Source organism: Pollicipes pollicipes, unplaced genomic scaffold, assembly GCF_011947565.3.
Source record: "Pollicipes pollicipes isolate AB1234 unplaced genomic scaffold, Ppol_2.1 Scaffold_1600;HRSCAF=1878_pilon_pilon_pilon, whole genome shotgun sequence".
In the NCBI taxonomy this organism is placed as follows: Eukaryota; Metazoa; Arthropoda; class Thecostraca; order Pollicipedomorpha; family Pollicipedidae; genus Pollicipes; species Pollicipes pollicipes.
Genome location: NW_023595962.1, coordinates 14,473,630 through 14,490,250, shown reverse-complemented (window position 1 = coordinate 14,490,250; position 16,621 = coordinate 14,473,630). Strand labels below are relative to the sequence as shown.

Below are 16,621 nucleotides of genomic sequence, written 5' to 3'. Positions count from 1 at the left end.
GGCAAGTAATAACGACTAATTTTCGGATACCCGACACACAATTTAAGTCATGAAACGAACTCCATTATGAGGACGAAAATCTTCACCGCGGCCAGCACAACTGTGACTGAATGCCGAAATCACGGCGCACCTTCACGCAGATGGCGACCGAAGTACGCGGTCGTCAGCATATTTCCCCCTCGACCATCCTGCGCGGCGCGTCCCCTGCGTAATCCTGTATCCATGGCAACCGTCCGGCGCACCGGCCAGTGTCCGTCATGACCTTGCAAGCGAGACCCGGGGGTGAAGATTCCTCGCCGAGTGAAAGTGTGTATAAGACCCGGCCGGCAGCCTGCCGGCGTACTCCACGGTGGTCGGGCAGGCGCGAGGACGCGTCGAACGGGAGGACTCCGCGGACACCATGCGACTCCTCACGGTCAGTGATGAGGACGGGCGTGCGGCGAGGACGGTGGGGAATGTGTCCTCAGGGAAATGGCAGGGGGCATGGCGATCGTTGGGGATGATTGGACATGGGGAAATAACGCGTATGCTTGGATCTGATTTGAGATTGTTCGGAGGTTGTTCCCAGAATCGCTAGGTTGTTTACCCGGCGAGAACATTGTTGTGTTCCTTAAGTACAAATTGCCTGGGCCGCGCGACTAATCTTAACTGTTTTGGTCACTGTAAAGGCCTAAAGCACCTCAAGAAGCACCTTGTGATTGAAATGTTCATCGAAAATATCTTTAATACTTTGGGTCCATCGGCAATACCTTCGCAGCAAAAATAATTGGTCGTACTCATGGAGGCCGAATCATACATCCAGTGGCTTCTGTTTGCTGTTAGTGTGCTATTGGCTTTGCTGAATTCTAAACACCACGATGGCGTTTGTAGACAAAAATAGTACCGCAAGTGTCGTTTTGGAAGTTACTCACAAGTAACCCTCGACTTTGAATGTCTCCGAGTTGGCCCGAACTACTAGCTACTGGTAGTGGAACTACTAGCGGTGACAGGATTTAGGTAACAGCTTCTTTAATAAATGCATTGCTTTGGTGTGTATAACTTTCATGCAAACCTTAACATAAATATAACGTTCACGGGGCCTGATACAAGTCAACAGTCCTTGCATATCTGGCTATAGTAACGCTCAAGCAAACTACCATGGCTTAATTTTGAACGGCGACCCACATTGCAAAAGTCTGTAAATGATCCGCAAACCTCTGATTGGCAAAAGTCACGGCAGAATTATATGATATAGCAAGCGCCCTGAGCATCGCTGTATGAAAAAGTAGTGCGCTGCGTTTCCTCAGGCGCTTTCTTTTCCAGTGCAGGGACCTCTGTATCGCCAGCTTACGGTGCATACAGGTGTCCTGCTGACAGGTGAATAGAGGGTTCAGCCCCAAGTACGGCTAATGTTTTCCACACTGCCGCACCACCGAATGCACGTGATGGGAGGGTTTTATAGCCCCGTCTTAAATCATCAGCTGATTTAAAGCGTGTCTGTATAGCATGTGTAGTTACCCAGCCCGACGTTAAATAGCTTGATTTTCGAGGACGGTTTACTGAAAAATGCATTCATCCAACCGCCACCAGGCAACTACCTCAGTGGTATCAGCTTCACCTGGATACTTGCACAATTTGGAATTAAAGCTTTGACACAGGCTTTCAGTGGTTTTCAAAGCATCAATATCTCGCACCTTAATACGGCGCGGAAACCTTTCTGACACGGTCGTCATTTTGAAAGCCGCGGAATCAAGGGACAGGATCTGTTCGCAAGAATAGACGTTCCTTAGGGGTCTGAAAGTGAATATCGCTCTTACTTTCTATTAAATTTCATTCAGATCTTACTTCCTGCCTTCTGTTTCATAGCCCTGCAACTTGGTTGGCTCCCTTCAGACCTCTGATGCAGTTACCACGCATTGCAAAAAAAACTTACCAGACAGCAATATTGTTGGGTTGGTGAAGTAAATTTGCATGCATATGCTGTTAGGTATATGCTTCCAAAAATTGCACTCTCGCGCTAGGTCAGCCCATCGCTGTGACTCCACGCCGTATCTGCCCCACCCTTCCCAGCGACGCTCTCGGGCAGCGGCACGCTCAATGGGGTCAGGAGGTCATCGCACCTCTGCCCCCGGCGCCCGGTCAACAGGATGGCCTGGCCAGGACGTGCTGCCCTTCCCCACCCCCTGCCCCGCCCCCGCTATCTGACACCCGCTGACAACCCTGACAATCGCCGCGCTGACACTCGTGTCACGCGTGTCACCCGAACACGTGGATCGCATGGGAGGGAGGGAGGAAGCGCACCTAATGTTTCGCATTTAGGCGCTTAATGACGCCGGCATTTCGTGCCAGTTATTGACTGGTCGTAGTGTTACATGTACGATATGCGCCATAGAAGGGAAAGTGGCTTGACTCATCCCTTGGTTTGTTTTGTGCCATCATGACAAGTGAACTGACAAGCGCGATGTTTTGTCCTACGTTACATATGAGCCTTCCCTCAAAAACTAATCTTTTGACGGTATGAAAGTGATCGGTCTTTACACCGTCAGAATAGAAAGAAAAAACTGAGAAAATTGGCGTCAAGTCATCAGAAACACCTTTCGGAGGTGTGCTTCGACTGAGACGACTTTGAATTAGGACCACGACCGCGGAACAAAAATGTTTCGTTGTAGCATCCAGGCACCATGCAAATATGATGTGTTTTGCAGTTATGATGCTGTTTAGAGGACACCAAGCCATTTCGGCTTTTCGATCGAGGTGCGTGCTTTCTCGAATCCTTTTCTAATGCCCACACTTACGAAGATTTTCTTACTCAGTGCGACCGTAAGGCTTCCGGCTGTGGCATAACCATTTGCACAGAACTCGTGTAACGTATTTCTTTATTTTTCCTTCCGAAGGCATTTCTCATTGAATGAGAGTTTTGACTCACTCACTTTCATTCCGAACTCATCCCTCGTTGACTGAGTGATAATGTTAATTAAATTCAGTCGCCCTGATTTTGATCCCGAAAGCATTCCTCATTGAATGAGTGACAAATTCATGAAATCGTACCGTCCTAATCAAAATTCCTCCCGCTGCTTGGATTTTATTTGTTCCACTCCCCTCTAGCCCAAGCCAATCTTCGCCGGGAAGCCAAGCATGCGTGACCTATTGGGCCGGCGACTCCAGGACCCCAGGCACGTTGCGCGCATGTTGCGATAAATCACCGCGTGCAGACCCGCTAACACGGATACCGCATCCGCCGGCGAAAGTCCTCCCGGCCCCCCTCCCCCTCCCCCTCCCCCCCGACCGATTCATCACTCGATCTCCCGTCGGCCCGGCGGGACCCGTCCCCACCGCGCCCCACGCGCCGCCGAACGGAGGCGCGACCCTCCGAGGAGTGACGCTATCTCGCCTTGTCCCCGCGCGGCGCATGTTAACTGACCTGACGGCGCTGGCACTTGCGGCGCGGCGACATCCGGTGCGCACCCTTGGTGGCTTTCTCTCCGGACACCGACAGGGGGTTGTTTGTCTCGTGGGCAGCAGCAGCACTGGGTGGTCCACTCTGTGCACGGGGGGGAGGGGGTTGGTGACGGTGACAGCAGTGCAGGACTGCTGGACGGACAGGCGCTGTGTGGGCTTGCGCCAGACGCAGCCGATCTTCGAAAGAAACAGAACTAAGAATCATGATTTGTGATCTGAAGCTGCATGTCATGTCTACAACGGCCATGCAAAATGCCTGCGAGCGATCTGTGCATAGTAGCAAACTCTAGTTATCTTAATTCATTACCAAATTGCACGGCTTAACGCATGTTGTCATACAATTTTCACGAAGCAGCATCCTGCCGTAAATCGCCTGCTCCAACCCTGTCGGTGAACCATCATCCATCGCTGGTTAATGCCTATCAGCGTACAACTATAAGACACACCACTCAGCAAAACTAACAATTGATTCACAGCGGCGTTAGCCGCCGCTTTGTCTGGCCGTCACTGCTATTAGGGTGATATTGTGAAGAAGGAGTTGTCATGGTGATATCCGGTAGCTGTGCGTTGTACTTTGTAAATCCCGGGTCCGTGGGAAAAGTGTTGAACATTTTCCGAGTAACACTGTGGCTAGCAATACATCATGAAACATGTCTCCAATAATGGTTTCTAGCATCCTTACATGGCTCTAAGTACCATTTGTTACCCATGTCATGTTACAGACAGAAGCCACGCCTGAAAATGAGGCATGTATTATGCACAAAATCGTTACCAAGCGCGTGAGACTTCGCTCACATCTGACAGGAAAACGTCCCGCCCTGCGACACCATCAAAGGTCCTCAAAATGGGCACGCATCGCTGAGCAATAGATGACGAATGCCGGTAGGAGGCGTGTCGCAAGGCCATTCCAATGAAAAGCTTCTGATGCGCTTCATCCAGACTCACTGCTCGCTCCTGGATACACGCGATTAGGCTGAAATCGACTGTTAATTGACATCAAACGGTCGCTCCAGATGCGCTGAAAGGCGGCTGTCCGGTATTCTGAACACCCAGACAGCATCTGGGAAAAGACTGCGAATGGAGGCTGATGATTGGTCACAGGTGCGAGAACCCGGCGACTTTGATTGGTCGCGGGTGCGAGGACCGGTAACGTTTGTCAACGCTCACTTTCCCCTAGAATGCATTGTGACTTATTTCGTGGCCTTGCCATTAAAGCACCATCTCAGCAGCGTATTGCTGATTATCTTATGTTTTTAGTGACATGGGCGTTTTGGCATTCTGGTGCGGCTTCACAAGCAAATAGATCTTTTGTTGAAGGCCGGCCCTCGCCACTGATTGGCTTGCCACTTGCCAGCCATTGCCACTTGTTGTCAAATTCTAACAAGACAACAGTGAGTTGCAAACAAACTAATGCTAACTCTGCGGCGATATCAATTTAGAAGCCCACGCACTAGACATAATGCGCGCAGATCATTTGGAGTGTCCAATTTCTCCACCAAATCCTTCCAACTCTCTGTTAATGGATTGCTATATCTCGCGTGTAACTGCGTAACAAGCACGGCACGCAGCATGCACGGTGGCAATCCTTACGTTCCTTTAAAAAATATACACGGTCAGCACCGCTGCAAGACTCACGTCTTTGGCACATGTTATCAAGGTGTCCTTAAGGTTGTGTATTCGACCTCCGAGTGAAAGGTTTAGTCATAGGCTCGCAGGTTCAGGCTCTGATCTCCGTGGCTCCTTGGTTGCGGATAGTTGTTTTCGAGCTATGGCGCCGGCTTAGGCGGGTCTGCTCAGCCGTCGCGTTCCCGGAGAGGAAATTCTCGTTCTGACCTTCGACCACTGGTGGAAGGCGTCGGTACCACGGGACTACCAGGTTGCCAAAGCTCCTTCACCCTGAAGATCTGACCCTTTCAAGGTCGCGTGAAGTAGGTCCCTGGGATGGTGTGTGCCCGTTCGGTTTATCCCGTATAGAGACTTCGCAACCCACAGCGGATTGCTATGGAAGCATTTCTGACTTTCGTTGCAAATGAATGGGTCGGTCAAGTCGTGGCTGATGACCATTCAAAGTACGACCATTATTGTCAGTCCATAATCGTGGCTGTTGTAGCATGCTTGTGCGAAATCGCCTAACTAGCCACGGCAGTTTTGTCCGCGATATCGACTGGGAGGATTACCATATCCTTGCAAACAAAGCCATCGTGAGAGACAACACCATGCGAAGTTTTTGCCGTGACTTGATTCCCAATCCTGCCAGGAGCGCCGAAAAACGTCCTGCACGACACATCCAGCCGGCAGCAATGCTTCTTTCGCCGACTTACGAGGGTTCGCAGGCCCGTCCCACCACTCTCTAATCTCCGCTCATCACAGGGGTCGTAAGAAGAGAGCGCGAAGAAAGAATAGAAAGGAGTAGGAAAAACGATTCAGGCTTTTTAGGACCGAGCAAGGAGCGCGAATGTCATCACGCCGAGACCTCTGGTGACCTGTCTGACCCGCGCTGACCCGGGACCCGCGGGAGTGCGCACAACGGAGCCCGAGTGACACATCAGGCTCTATTTACGGCACTGGTCTGTGCTTCCGGAAGGGTGGCAGCCTTTGCAATGCAGCGCACGTGCTGACAAATGAAATGGGAGAACAGGACAAAGCATTCGCAAAATAACCACTTTCGTTCCAGTCCACACGTTGTTCATTGCTGGGCGCTCATGGAAAAGCTCATGAATTTGATCTGTGCTAACCGGTAGGGCATGAAGCCATGCATGCCGCGCGAGCTACACAGCCAAATGCAGAATTAATATCCACTGATATAACGTCGGTGTCAGATATAGATCACTTCCATGCAACCGCAGTTTTTTCGACGGATTGAATGCTCACTTGGTAGGCGTATGCACCTAATCATCCGTCCTTCAGCTCCTAGCGACTCTTACGACCTGTACCTGTGTTAGTACCAACGGTTTTTCGTTTATTCTCACATTCATATGTTCTCACTCATGACTTAAATTAGACATGCTGTTTCTGGAAAACTGGTACTTACTTAATGCTGAATTTATCATCTGCATGTGGATTTGTCTACACAGCCACACGCAAAAATCCATTCGCGTGCAGTACAAATGGAGGCGATTTAAACCTAATCGGAACGATATTTAATTTAAAAATGAGGTCTTTTTGGGTCAACGCGCCAGCTCTGCCTCGCTTTACATGATTCATGTATCTGCCTTGCGTTAGGAAGCCGTAAGCCCGCCTCAGCGATATGGATGGTCTAGACCCATCGAGTCCCGTCAAGTTTGCCATTCAAACACAAGGAAAGCACCTTGACATTCCGTAAAAGCTTTGCTGGACGCATCGCGGCTAGCTTCTGTTAAATAGCATCTCTCTACTCTCTTGCGCCCGTTTATTGATCTCCGTGCCGCGACGTACGCTAGGCCCGCAGGTCTGCGTTGCATTGCCAGACCGGTTGTTGCAACAACCGCCGCAAGAATGGCGTGACGCCGGCTGCATTGCATCGCCACATTAACCGGGCGGATATGCGCGGGCGGTGGTGCACCGCAAAGTCGGCACTTCATCCCCCTCCCCCCCCCCTCCCGCCGCCGTTGGGCAACTTTGTGACTTCCTGCCGGCTTCCAAACGGTGTCTGTAGTGGCGAGGGCTGAACCGCATGCCTCGACCTCGTTCGAGACTCTTGAAGTCGCGGGCTTGCGTCGCTGCCACCGCTGTCTACCGGGCCCCCACCGCTGTCTACCGAGTCCCCACCGCCGTCTACCGGGTCCCACCGCTGTCTACCGGGCCCCATCGCCGTCTAGTGGACCTCCACCGCCGTCTACCGGTTCCCCCACCGCCGTCTACCGGGTCCCCACACCGCTGTCCACCGGGCCCCAGCTGCTGTCTGCCAGGCCTCGACCACTATCCCCCGCCCCCCCCCCCCCCCCCCCCCCCCCGCCCGCTTCCACCGTCCCCTCCCCACTGTCCGTCGGACCCCACCGCTGTCTACCTGACCCTCACTGCCGTCCACCGGGCCCCAACCGCTGTCCGCCGGGGCCCTACCACTATACACCGGGTTCCCAACGCTGTCTGCTCGGAACCGCGCCGAAAAGGGCCCCTGAACCCTGGGCGTGCGCAGAGATTCGGCCGCTGCTCGGCTGACGTGACGGACGTGCTGGACGAGCGGACGCGCGCTAGTCGGCGTGCGCGAGCGCACGAGAGAACGTGCGCGAGCGTGTGCGATGGTGGACGTGCGTGAGGCATCCGGTCAGCGCGCTGCACGCTGAGCGTGCCCGCACCCGAGACCGTGCGTGCGGCAGCGGGCTGATGCCGGCGGAAAGCAGCGGGGTCGAAGTCAGCGCCGCTGCGAGGCGACGAGACGGTGGCGTGCAGTGCCACCGCTGCTCGCGTGTCGAGCTCGCCGAGTGGCGACGGTTCGGGAAGCTCCGTGCGGAGATCACGGGGGTCTGGATGGCTGGCATCCTCATCCTGCGAGTCCACAGCGAGTGGAGCACGCTTGCACCGGCCTCTCCAGAAGCTGGGACTTCTTCCGCCCTTGCAGCGGTGCAGGTTGTGACGTCGCATGCCGGGTCAGAGGTCACGCAGTCTGCGGTGCCGTGCCCAGCGTTAATCACCGAATGTGCGCTAATGAGATGACATGGGTGCCGGGTGGTGGCAAGTGGCTGCCAACATTCGGTGATGGCCGCTTATGAGTGGGCGGGCAGTTGACAACACCGATCAAAACCGGGGCTCATAATGCCCTTGTTATGCGGGTACTTGCGCGTGCTTTTGCGACGACGGGTGCCCTGCATTGCGTCTGAATTGTAACTTGAGGATCAGCTTGTGAGCATTTTAACCGAATTTAGCAAGCAGTGAAAATCCGATGGTGTCCAAAGCTACATTTTCTTTGCGTACGGCTGTTCTCTTCTGCGACTCATCAACCAACGGACGAAGTACCAAACTTCAGTGGAAATTTCACTTTGTGCTTCCAGATCCACTCGATAAAATTTGGCAGCCCGTCTTACGTGTGTCGCATGAATGGCCAAGAAAAGCTCCTGAAGCACGTAAAACCCTGAGCGCACGCCGTCGCGGGCGGCGTCCTTGACCCTTAGTTCTCACGCGACAGTGCGGGCCCGTTTAGGGTCTGCCGACTCTCTGTGACTGATAGCCTCCGACAAATCCGGACCCGCCTGGCGGCTATCGCCCCATCGCCGCACGCCCACGCTCACTAGCGCGTCCGGGCAGGCAGAACTTGAGCCCCATTCAGACGGCCCGCGTCGACTCCCCGCGTGCGCGCCTTTTCATGGCACTCCATTCTCGTCCGCCGTCCCAGCTTGCCGGCGCGGGGACTCCTGGGACACGACCTTCCGCGGGCCGGCTCTAACTTGAGGCCAGCATACGTCCCACTGGTGAGGGGTTTCGGGACCCAACCTTCCGCGGGCCGGTTCTTACTTGGGGCCAGCATACGCCCCACCCGCCGCTGGCAGCTGGAATCATCCGCTGATTTGCCAGCTGAAGGCTCAGAGAACGCTATCTGTTGAAAAATTGCTTAAAGGAAGCACGTAGTGTCACCACTTCCTTATGGACGTGAACAGATTCATCTTCGGATGGCCCTTGTTCTATATTCTTTTCTCCCACCTTGACCACTCCACTGTGCCGATAGACATGCCTTGTTCGCGGAAAAGTGGCGTACGGGGAAAGGGAAAGTCTCAACAACGGTAATCTTAGCTACCGGATCTTACCAAACCAAATGGAAGAAAACTCGCATGGCACATGGTTATCCACTTCTTCCCTACACGCGCGCCTGGATAAGCCCTTGCAAGACTCCCATTTACGCTTACCTGGATACGCCCTTGTCAAGACTTCCGACAAGCCGCTGCAGCGTCATTTCGCCCGTTCATTGGTAATTAACCAGCCGACGCTCAGTCGGCACCTCATTCCCGACGTCTTTTCCCGTCAATGGACCCGCTCTGCGCACCTGAAATGGACTCACCCTCCACCACAGTGACCTCACCCTGCCGCGGTTTGGCGGAGCTGACAACCCAGAGCCGGTGGGTGTGGTATTTGCTCCTTACAGAAGCCGGCAGGGCATGGCGTGTAGGCGGCGTGGCTCGGTTTTCGGATAGCTCGTGAAGGACGTCTCGTACAGGGCGCTCCGCGTCTCGATCTCAAGCGCTGGGTGCAACCAAGGCGCGAAACCCCGCCTCGAAACCCCGCCTCGGCTCGAGCGTGGTCCCCGGAGGGCGCTCGATCAGCCGTGCTACGCATGCTACGTGCTACGTGCTACGTGCTACGCCGCCCTGGCTGGTGGCTCAGGTTACATGGCTTAGCTCCCGACCGTCAGCTGAGCTCAAACATGCGATGCTACGCTCAGATCGCAAGCGCAGCAATCTTGCACGCTGATTGTAGGACGAATTTGAAAAGTGACGGCGGTGCGTGACGAACCCGCAACCTTTGGGTCGTGCGCCAGGTGATGACAGCAAAGCTACGTTGGCCGCGCACTCATCTCATGGTATACAGCGTCTATAAAATCCTCGTAATACAAATCGTAAATTATTCGTAGATGGATAATAAATAACAATATCGCAAACATAATATCGTATAGCTATTGTGATGATATAGTAAAATAATATTGAATAACATCGTAACTAATGTATGCAATGTGATAACCATGGCAGAGTGGAAGCCGCTATTGTTTATGGAGCAGCTCGACAAATGGTACGATCAATCGCCGATCTCATTTGATGACGTCAGAAGCCAACACAATCCGGGACGGAGATTCTTGTCTGTGGGTTTCTTAGCCGGACGTTTTACAAGGATAATCTGGCGTTTAGCCGATCCATTAACCTGGATAGGCCACATCGACAATGCTGTCAGATGATGACGTCAGATGATGACGTCAGAACCTCAGGCACTCCGTGACGGAGATGGTTACCTGTTGGCCTCTTTGCCGTATATTTTACAAGGATAATCTAGCGTTCGGCCGATCCACAAAACTGACTAAGCCACGTGGACCATGCCGCCAGTGGACCATCACACTGGATCCCTGGATGACGTCACTGAAATGTATTGAATCAACGAAGCGATCATTACATGCTTCACTGGATCACGTAACTGATAACCTGTTTGCTTAAACCACAACCTCCCAAAAATGAACGCATACCAGACGTTTACGAGCAGCCCCGGACACCACGGTCCGCGTAACACAATGCTCACGTCAGTCGCAGCCGAAGCGAGACCGTTACGCTGTGCTCGCCTGCAGAGTAATGACATAATTAGCGCTGGCTTAGAGGCGTGTCTGCAGCATCCCGGTCCAGGCTTCAGGTAGGATTACCAGCGCACGTCGCACTCCGGCTGCTGAAACAGTGGGGATTACGTCCGCGACTCGGGATTAAAGCGCGTGTTTCAAAATCGGACGGAAGGCAGGTGCGACGGAGGGGGGACCTCCTTCGTGGGGAAGCTGTCAGAACAAGCCGGACTCGTGCGTTGTGGAGGGCACTTTCTTGAGACGTGTAGGGCTGGACGCTGTGACAGAATCAGCGCTTTGGCGCATCGTTAGTCCTTGCTCAAGGCGAAGCAAGTCGTTGCCATGCCGCGTACATGTCCAGAGACCAGACCAGTCACGGACAAATGGTCAATATATGTTGGTAATCCGTTCGGAGCCGTTGCATGTCGCGCCCGAAAGCGTGGCAGAGCGAATGGTAGGCTGAAAACGACACAGTTGGCTTCAGGATGGCGACGAAGCCAATTTTAGGAGAAGCGCGGGATGCACGTGGAGTTGCGTGGAGCTATGAAGGGCAATTACAGAAACCCTATGGTGAGCGGCGCTTTTGACCGCACCAGAGTGACCGCCAAGGTGTGAACGTAGGCCCTCGTGCCGTAAACATTTGTATGCATCTCTTTTGCTTCCTTCAGATAGCGATTTCAGATTTGCATATTCTCATATCTTTCATAGAGCACGCACTTAGTTATGGAGTTTCACGGACTCGTCAACTGCGTTGGCATTTGCGCCGATGTCTTGTTTTAAGAGCCTATGTCAACAGAGCTATAGTCGAAACCATGTCAGCAGATTGTCACCAATGTCTAGGTCACTCAGAAAGTTCGTCAGCTGCGCACCGGAAACGTACGGCGTAGAAAAACAAATCGCATGCAGGCCATGTGGCCCACCTGCCAATTGTCTCGGTAGGCGAATATAAAAGTCTGAAATCAATAGCTCCGAAAAAGACCAAACCTGCTCGCACATGGAGCCACGGAGGATCATCCAACAGACAGGCCTGGAGAATGTGATTCAGCTTAAGACAACGGTTTCCCTCAATCTCGTAGTTCCGACACTCAGCTAGTACGTGAGCCACGGATAATGGTGCTCTACGTCTGCGGCTAGGTGATCGAGATTCCCCGGAGAGCAGGGTAAACTGCGTCTTGAAGTGTGGCCAATACGCAACCGTTACAGTTTTACTCCGTTAGTTCTTTTTTAAAAACTATGATTATTCCATTCGTCGCTCTGCGCCAAGCAAAATAACCGCCGCAGTTTAAGCGGCCATGAACCCAAGCACCTCTCATCACGGCCATATAGACGTCTCAATCCAATTACCTTCGGGCTCTGACAGAGGGCGGCGGGCAGTGGTTCAAGTTCAAGGCCGATCCCACTGATCCGCTCCGACACCGGACCTGGGGCGGTGGCGCGCGCGGCATGCGCCCCCGGCTGTTGCGCGCCAGCAGTCGCTGATGATACAAATCACCGAACTTGTCGGTGACAGCCGTCAGTGCCGAAGTTGCGTTTGCTAATTCAGGGGCCGAACTGGATTTTAGTCGCTGGTGCATGGAGTAAAATGATACCGCTAGGCAGGTGGACAGTGGTGGGGAGGGGACCAAAACTTTGTGATGTTCCATTACGTTGCTGGATAATTGGACAGTGAACAAGTCGTACAAAGAGGTTATTTTGTGGTAATATTGTATATTGGTGGGGCAGTAATGAATGCCACTCATGAACAAGGTACAAATCATGCCTTTTATTTACAGCGACACACAAAGAACTGTGTTGTGATCAAAATGCACTATTTTAGACGTATGAGGTATGTGGGATCATGTTTTTCCGGCCTCTCAGGCATGCACGCTTGCCCACTGCATTAGGATACCACATTGACATACAGCAGTAGGGTAACCGATGCATGCATGTCCAATTTTTGCGACGCACAATGCTCAAAGGCCAGAACAGGAGCTGGACCGGGTGGGAGGACATCGCCTGACACGGGTCGGGTAAGTCCACAACGCGACCAAGTAGCTTGAGGCGGGCGTGCCTGCAGAAATGTGTGCAACGTGTTGCTAGGTTGCGCTGGGGACGTCTATGTTTGCATCTTGAAAACTCTGCACCCTGATGAAGATCAGCGCGCGGGGCGATCCTGCGCCCCGCTGAGGGGGAGGGGGCACTGCCAGAACTCCACGTGCACTCCCCTCCCTCTCGTAGGACACGTGCACCCGCTCCGTCGGGGTGAAAGTCGTCCTGTGTAAGAACGCAGCTCACGAGCTGTTGCAGTACGCGGCGGCGGCTCAAAGCGGCGCCGGTTCAACACCGAGAGACGACCTCAGTTGACAGGGCCGGTCGGCGGGGTCGGGCCGGCGCAGGCTACCTGCGCTAGCAGCCCCTGCACGACACACACACGCAGCATAACCGGACCTCGGCCGTACATGAGGACGCTTGCGAAACTGCCATGCAAATGACATGCGAGGGGTGTGCAACCGCAGCCGTCGCATCGCGGCAGCAAACGCAATGTTGAGCTGTCCTGCCGGCTAAACATGCTGTCCGCAGGGTGTGGCAGAGAAAGTTTAGGCTGGGTTAGAGCGGTCGTGCCCTGGGATACCAGACTGGTTATGCAGGTGCTGTAGGGATGCGAGGATGCTGCAGAAACGGCACTCGTAGTGGATAATCTTCATTTGCATATTAAGTGATGATTGAGTTATCGCTGCTGATCGATGAAACGGCCGCGTTGCCGTACAACGACGGCTGTGTTGTCATCTAGCAGCCTTCAAGGTGATGTCAGTAGATATGCGACAACGCTTGACATCGACAATGTCACAAGCGCTTTTCGTCCCAATCAGATCAGTGTCATTTGTGAAAGAAATGCTATGAAGTAAGAGCAAGGAAGAAACTAATTGAGGCAGAAGCATTTCCACGAATTGTATGAAAAACCCTGGTGTGCATCACCATCATAATCAGATTACCTAGAGTTTGTATGGAGAGCTTGAAACGGCCTTCAGACGTCCTCGGCCGCTTATCTTACGCAGTGTATCATGCATGTAATTTGCTTTGTAGGCGTTTAAGGCTTACCAAGCAAATTTGGCTCATCATCTTCCTCTCTTGCTGCTTCTCTTTTGAGCCATTTTATCAGAAAAATCTTAACAAAAGGAATAGTTATAGTACGCAAGCAGCGTACAAAACTTCTACGACACCACTCCTATAATCCAAAAGGCCAAATAACAATTAATCTGCACCGAAGGCACTAGTGCCATCCTCACACATGACAAATTTGAAGGAGAAAACAACAAAAACGCGTGTTTAACCTCAGTGCATCACTTTTATAAAACAAAGAGGGGCTGTCCGCAGCGCCTAATAACCTAGTTCAAAGCTTCGGCGCTCCGCCATACCACTACGTCATCGAATTGAAATTCAGGCGTTGACAGATGTCAACTGTTGGTTGCTTAAACGCCGGTAGCAAAGTGAGAAAGCCTCTCACACATCTCACTGCGGTCCACAACTGGAATATTTCATCCCTCAACTCCTTGTTCCAGGCGCTCACAGTGTTGGCAGTAGTGGCGAGCACGCAGGCCTTCTTCGGCAGCCTCTTCGGCTTCGGCAAGAGGGGCCACGGCGGCTACGGCGGCGGCTACGGCTACGGCGGGGGCGGCCATGGCTACGGCGGAGGCGGTCATGGCTACGGCGGCGGCAGCCACAGCTACGGCGGAGGCGGGGGTCACCACAAGGGCGGGGGTCACCACAAGGGCGGGGGTCACCACAAGGGCGGAGGTCACCACAAGGGTGGAGGTCATGGCAGTGGTTACATCCAAGTGAGGCCGTCGCATGGTTACGGTCCGCCCCGCCCCAGCTACGGCCCGCCCAAGGCCAGCTACGGCCCGCCCAAGGCCAGCTATGGCCCGCCTAAGCCCAGCTACGGTCCGCCCAGGCCCAGCTACGGCCCGCCTAAGCCCAGCTATGGTCCGCCCCGCCCCAGCTACGGCCCGCCCAAGCCCAGCTATGGCCCGCCTAAGCCCAGCTACGGTCCGCCCAGACCCAGCTACGGCCCACCAGCGCCCAGCTACGGCCCGCCGGTGACTCCCTCCAGCGGCTACGGAGCCCCTCACGGACACGGAGGTGAGAAAGGCCGGCCCCTGGCTGAGTAGCGATGGCTGATTAAACAGCGCTGGTCCGGGCTCAGATAGTCCGTCCACGTTTGGAAACCACAGGGATCGGCTCGGACTTCCTGGTGCAGTTTGAGGACCACGGCGTCGCGTTGTGGGGTCTGACCTCTGTCGTAAAGTCGGGTGAGACCGACCCGGGCCGCTCCAGTGCTGCTCGAGGATGGCTGGCGCTCTTCCGTGGCTGCATTTCAATGTTTAAAAACGGCCGTAAATTGCTCTCCCGACGTCGCGTCTGAATAATTCTGAGGTAAAATCAGCCGCTGGTCGTCACCATGGACAGCGCGCATAGTCGTTCAATGCGCGCTGCCCATGGTGAGGACCCACAAGCCAACGGAACGCAGTGACACAGCCTTTGCCGATTTCACAGGCGGTGGACATGACGGTGGACACACCGGGGGCGGATACAGCGGAGGTGGACACAGTGGAGGAGGACACGTTGAAAGTGGACACACCGGGGGCGGATACAGCGGAGGTGGACACAGTGGAGGAGGACACGTGGAAAGTGGACACACCGGGGGCGGATACAGCGGAGGTGGACACAGTGGAAGTGGACACAGGTGGAAGTGGACACGGTGGTGGTCATCAGCGGTGCTTACGAGGCTCCGCATCCGCAGATCATCACAGGGTAATACTCATCAACAGCACTCGCACATATAAGACATAGGGTCATATTATATATATATATATATATATATATATATATATATATATATATATAATACATGTAATCTACAAGGCCATCCGTGCCGGAGGCTATGTCCCGGTATTGTTGGCCAACATTGTCTTTGGCTACCTAGCCAGGAAAATGCATGCATAATCTTCCGAAAGATGATGTACTCACAAGGAAAAATGATACCGGCCGATTACATCGTGACAGCGATATGTCCTCTCCCACTGCGCAGGTGTGGTCTCCAGCTCCTTGCGACATTCGAATGCATGGTGTTTTTATTGAAGATACAGTTATTTGAATGTGTGATGCATGCCACCAGTTGATAGAGGACAAGAAGAGAGTCAGCTGCTTGGATGGTGTTAGGTCATCTTTTATCGCACCGCAGCACCTTCGCACCACCTGAACCGCGCCGGGCTGCCTCCACTGGCCTTAGCTCCCAGCATCACTTCGTCCCGATGGCGGTCCCCTCTCTCCAGCGTACATCTTCGGCCGTTCACACCCTCTCCTCGTGCCGCAGGGGTCGGCGTCGCGGGCACCCCGGGCTCCGGCTACTCGGCTCCGGCTCCCGGGCCTTCGTACGAGGCTCCGGTGCCTGTCTCGATTCACGAGATCCAGGCTCCCGACCTCAGGCCAAAGCTACGCCCCTAGCGGCCGAGTGGTGAGCTACTGGTTCCAGACAGCGCCGGTGGCGGCGCTGGGGGCGGGGGCTTCAACGTGCGCCGAATACGTTAGATGCGTGATTCATCGTGGGGTGATGTTTTGTTGCTATTCTACGCTGCCAAAGTAAACATCCCTAGCTTTGAAGGCATTAGCAGCTACTTCAAAATGCAGCTGTAAAACTCGCAGTTTTGCACGGCCGCCAGACCGTGACGCATACACTGTTGGTTTGAACTTTGAACATCTGGTACATGCAATTGTAACAAAGTCTTGGACCCTCAGGCATATTGCACGCATACGTTGCCGTCGAAGCCCGATATTTGACTGCAGCGCTCTTCACCCTTTACAGCCACAACCTGTGACCCAGTCACTGGGCCCCGTGATCGAGGTTGGGCGTGGACCAATCCTACAGTGTTCCGGTCCAGACCGTGGACCAATCCTACAGTGGTCCAGTCCCAGACCGTGGAC

At 53.8% G+C, this 16,621-nt stretch overlaps 1 protein-coding gene across 1 annotated transcript; it reads left to right on the top strand.

The window, feature by feature from the left end:
- The first annotated feature begins 342 nt into the window (after positions 1 to 342).
- Positions 343 to 16,144, top strand: LOC119107158 (glycine-rich cell wall structural protein 1.8). The gene is made up of 4 exons (XM_037230574.1): positions 343 to 415; positions 14,200 to 14,779; positions 15,194 to 15,373; positions 16,014 to 16,144. Exons 1-4 carry the CDS (start codon positions 401 to 403, stop codon positions 16,142 to 16,144), a joined length of 906 nt encoding a protein of 301 aa, XP_037086469.1. The 5' UTR covers positions 343 to 400.
- The last annotated feature ends 477 nt before the right edge of the window (positions 16,145 to 16,621 follow it).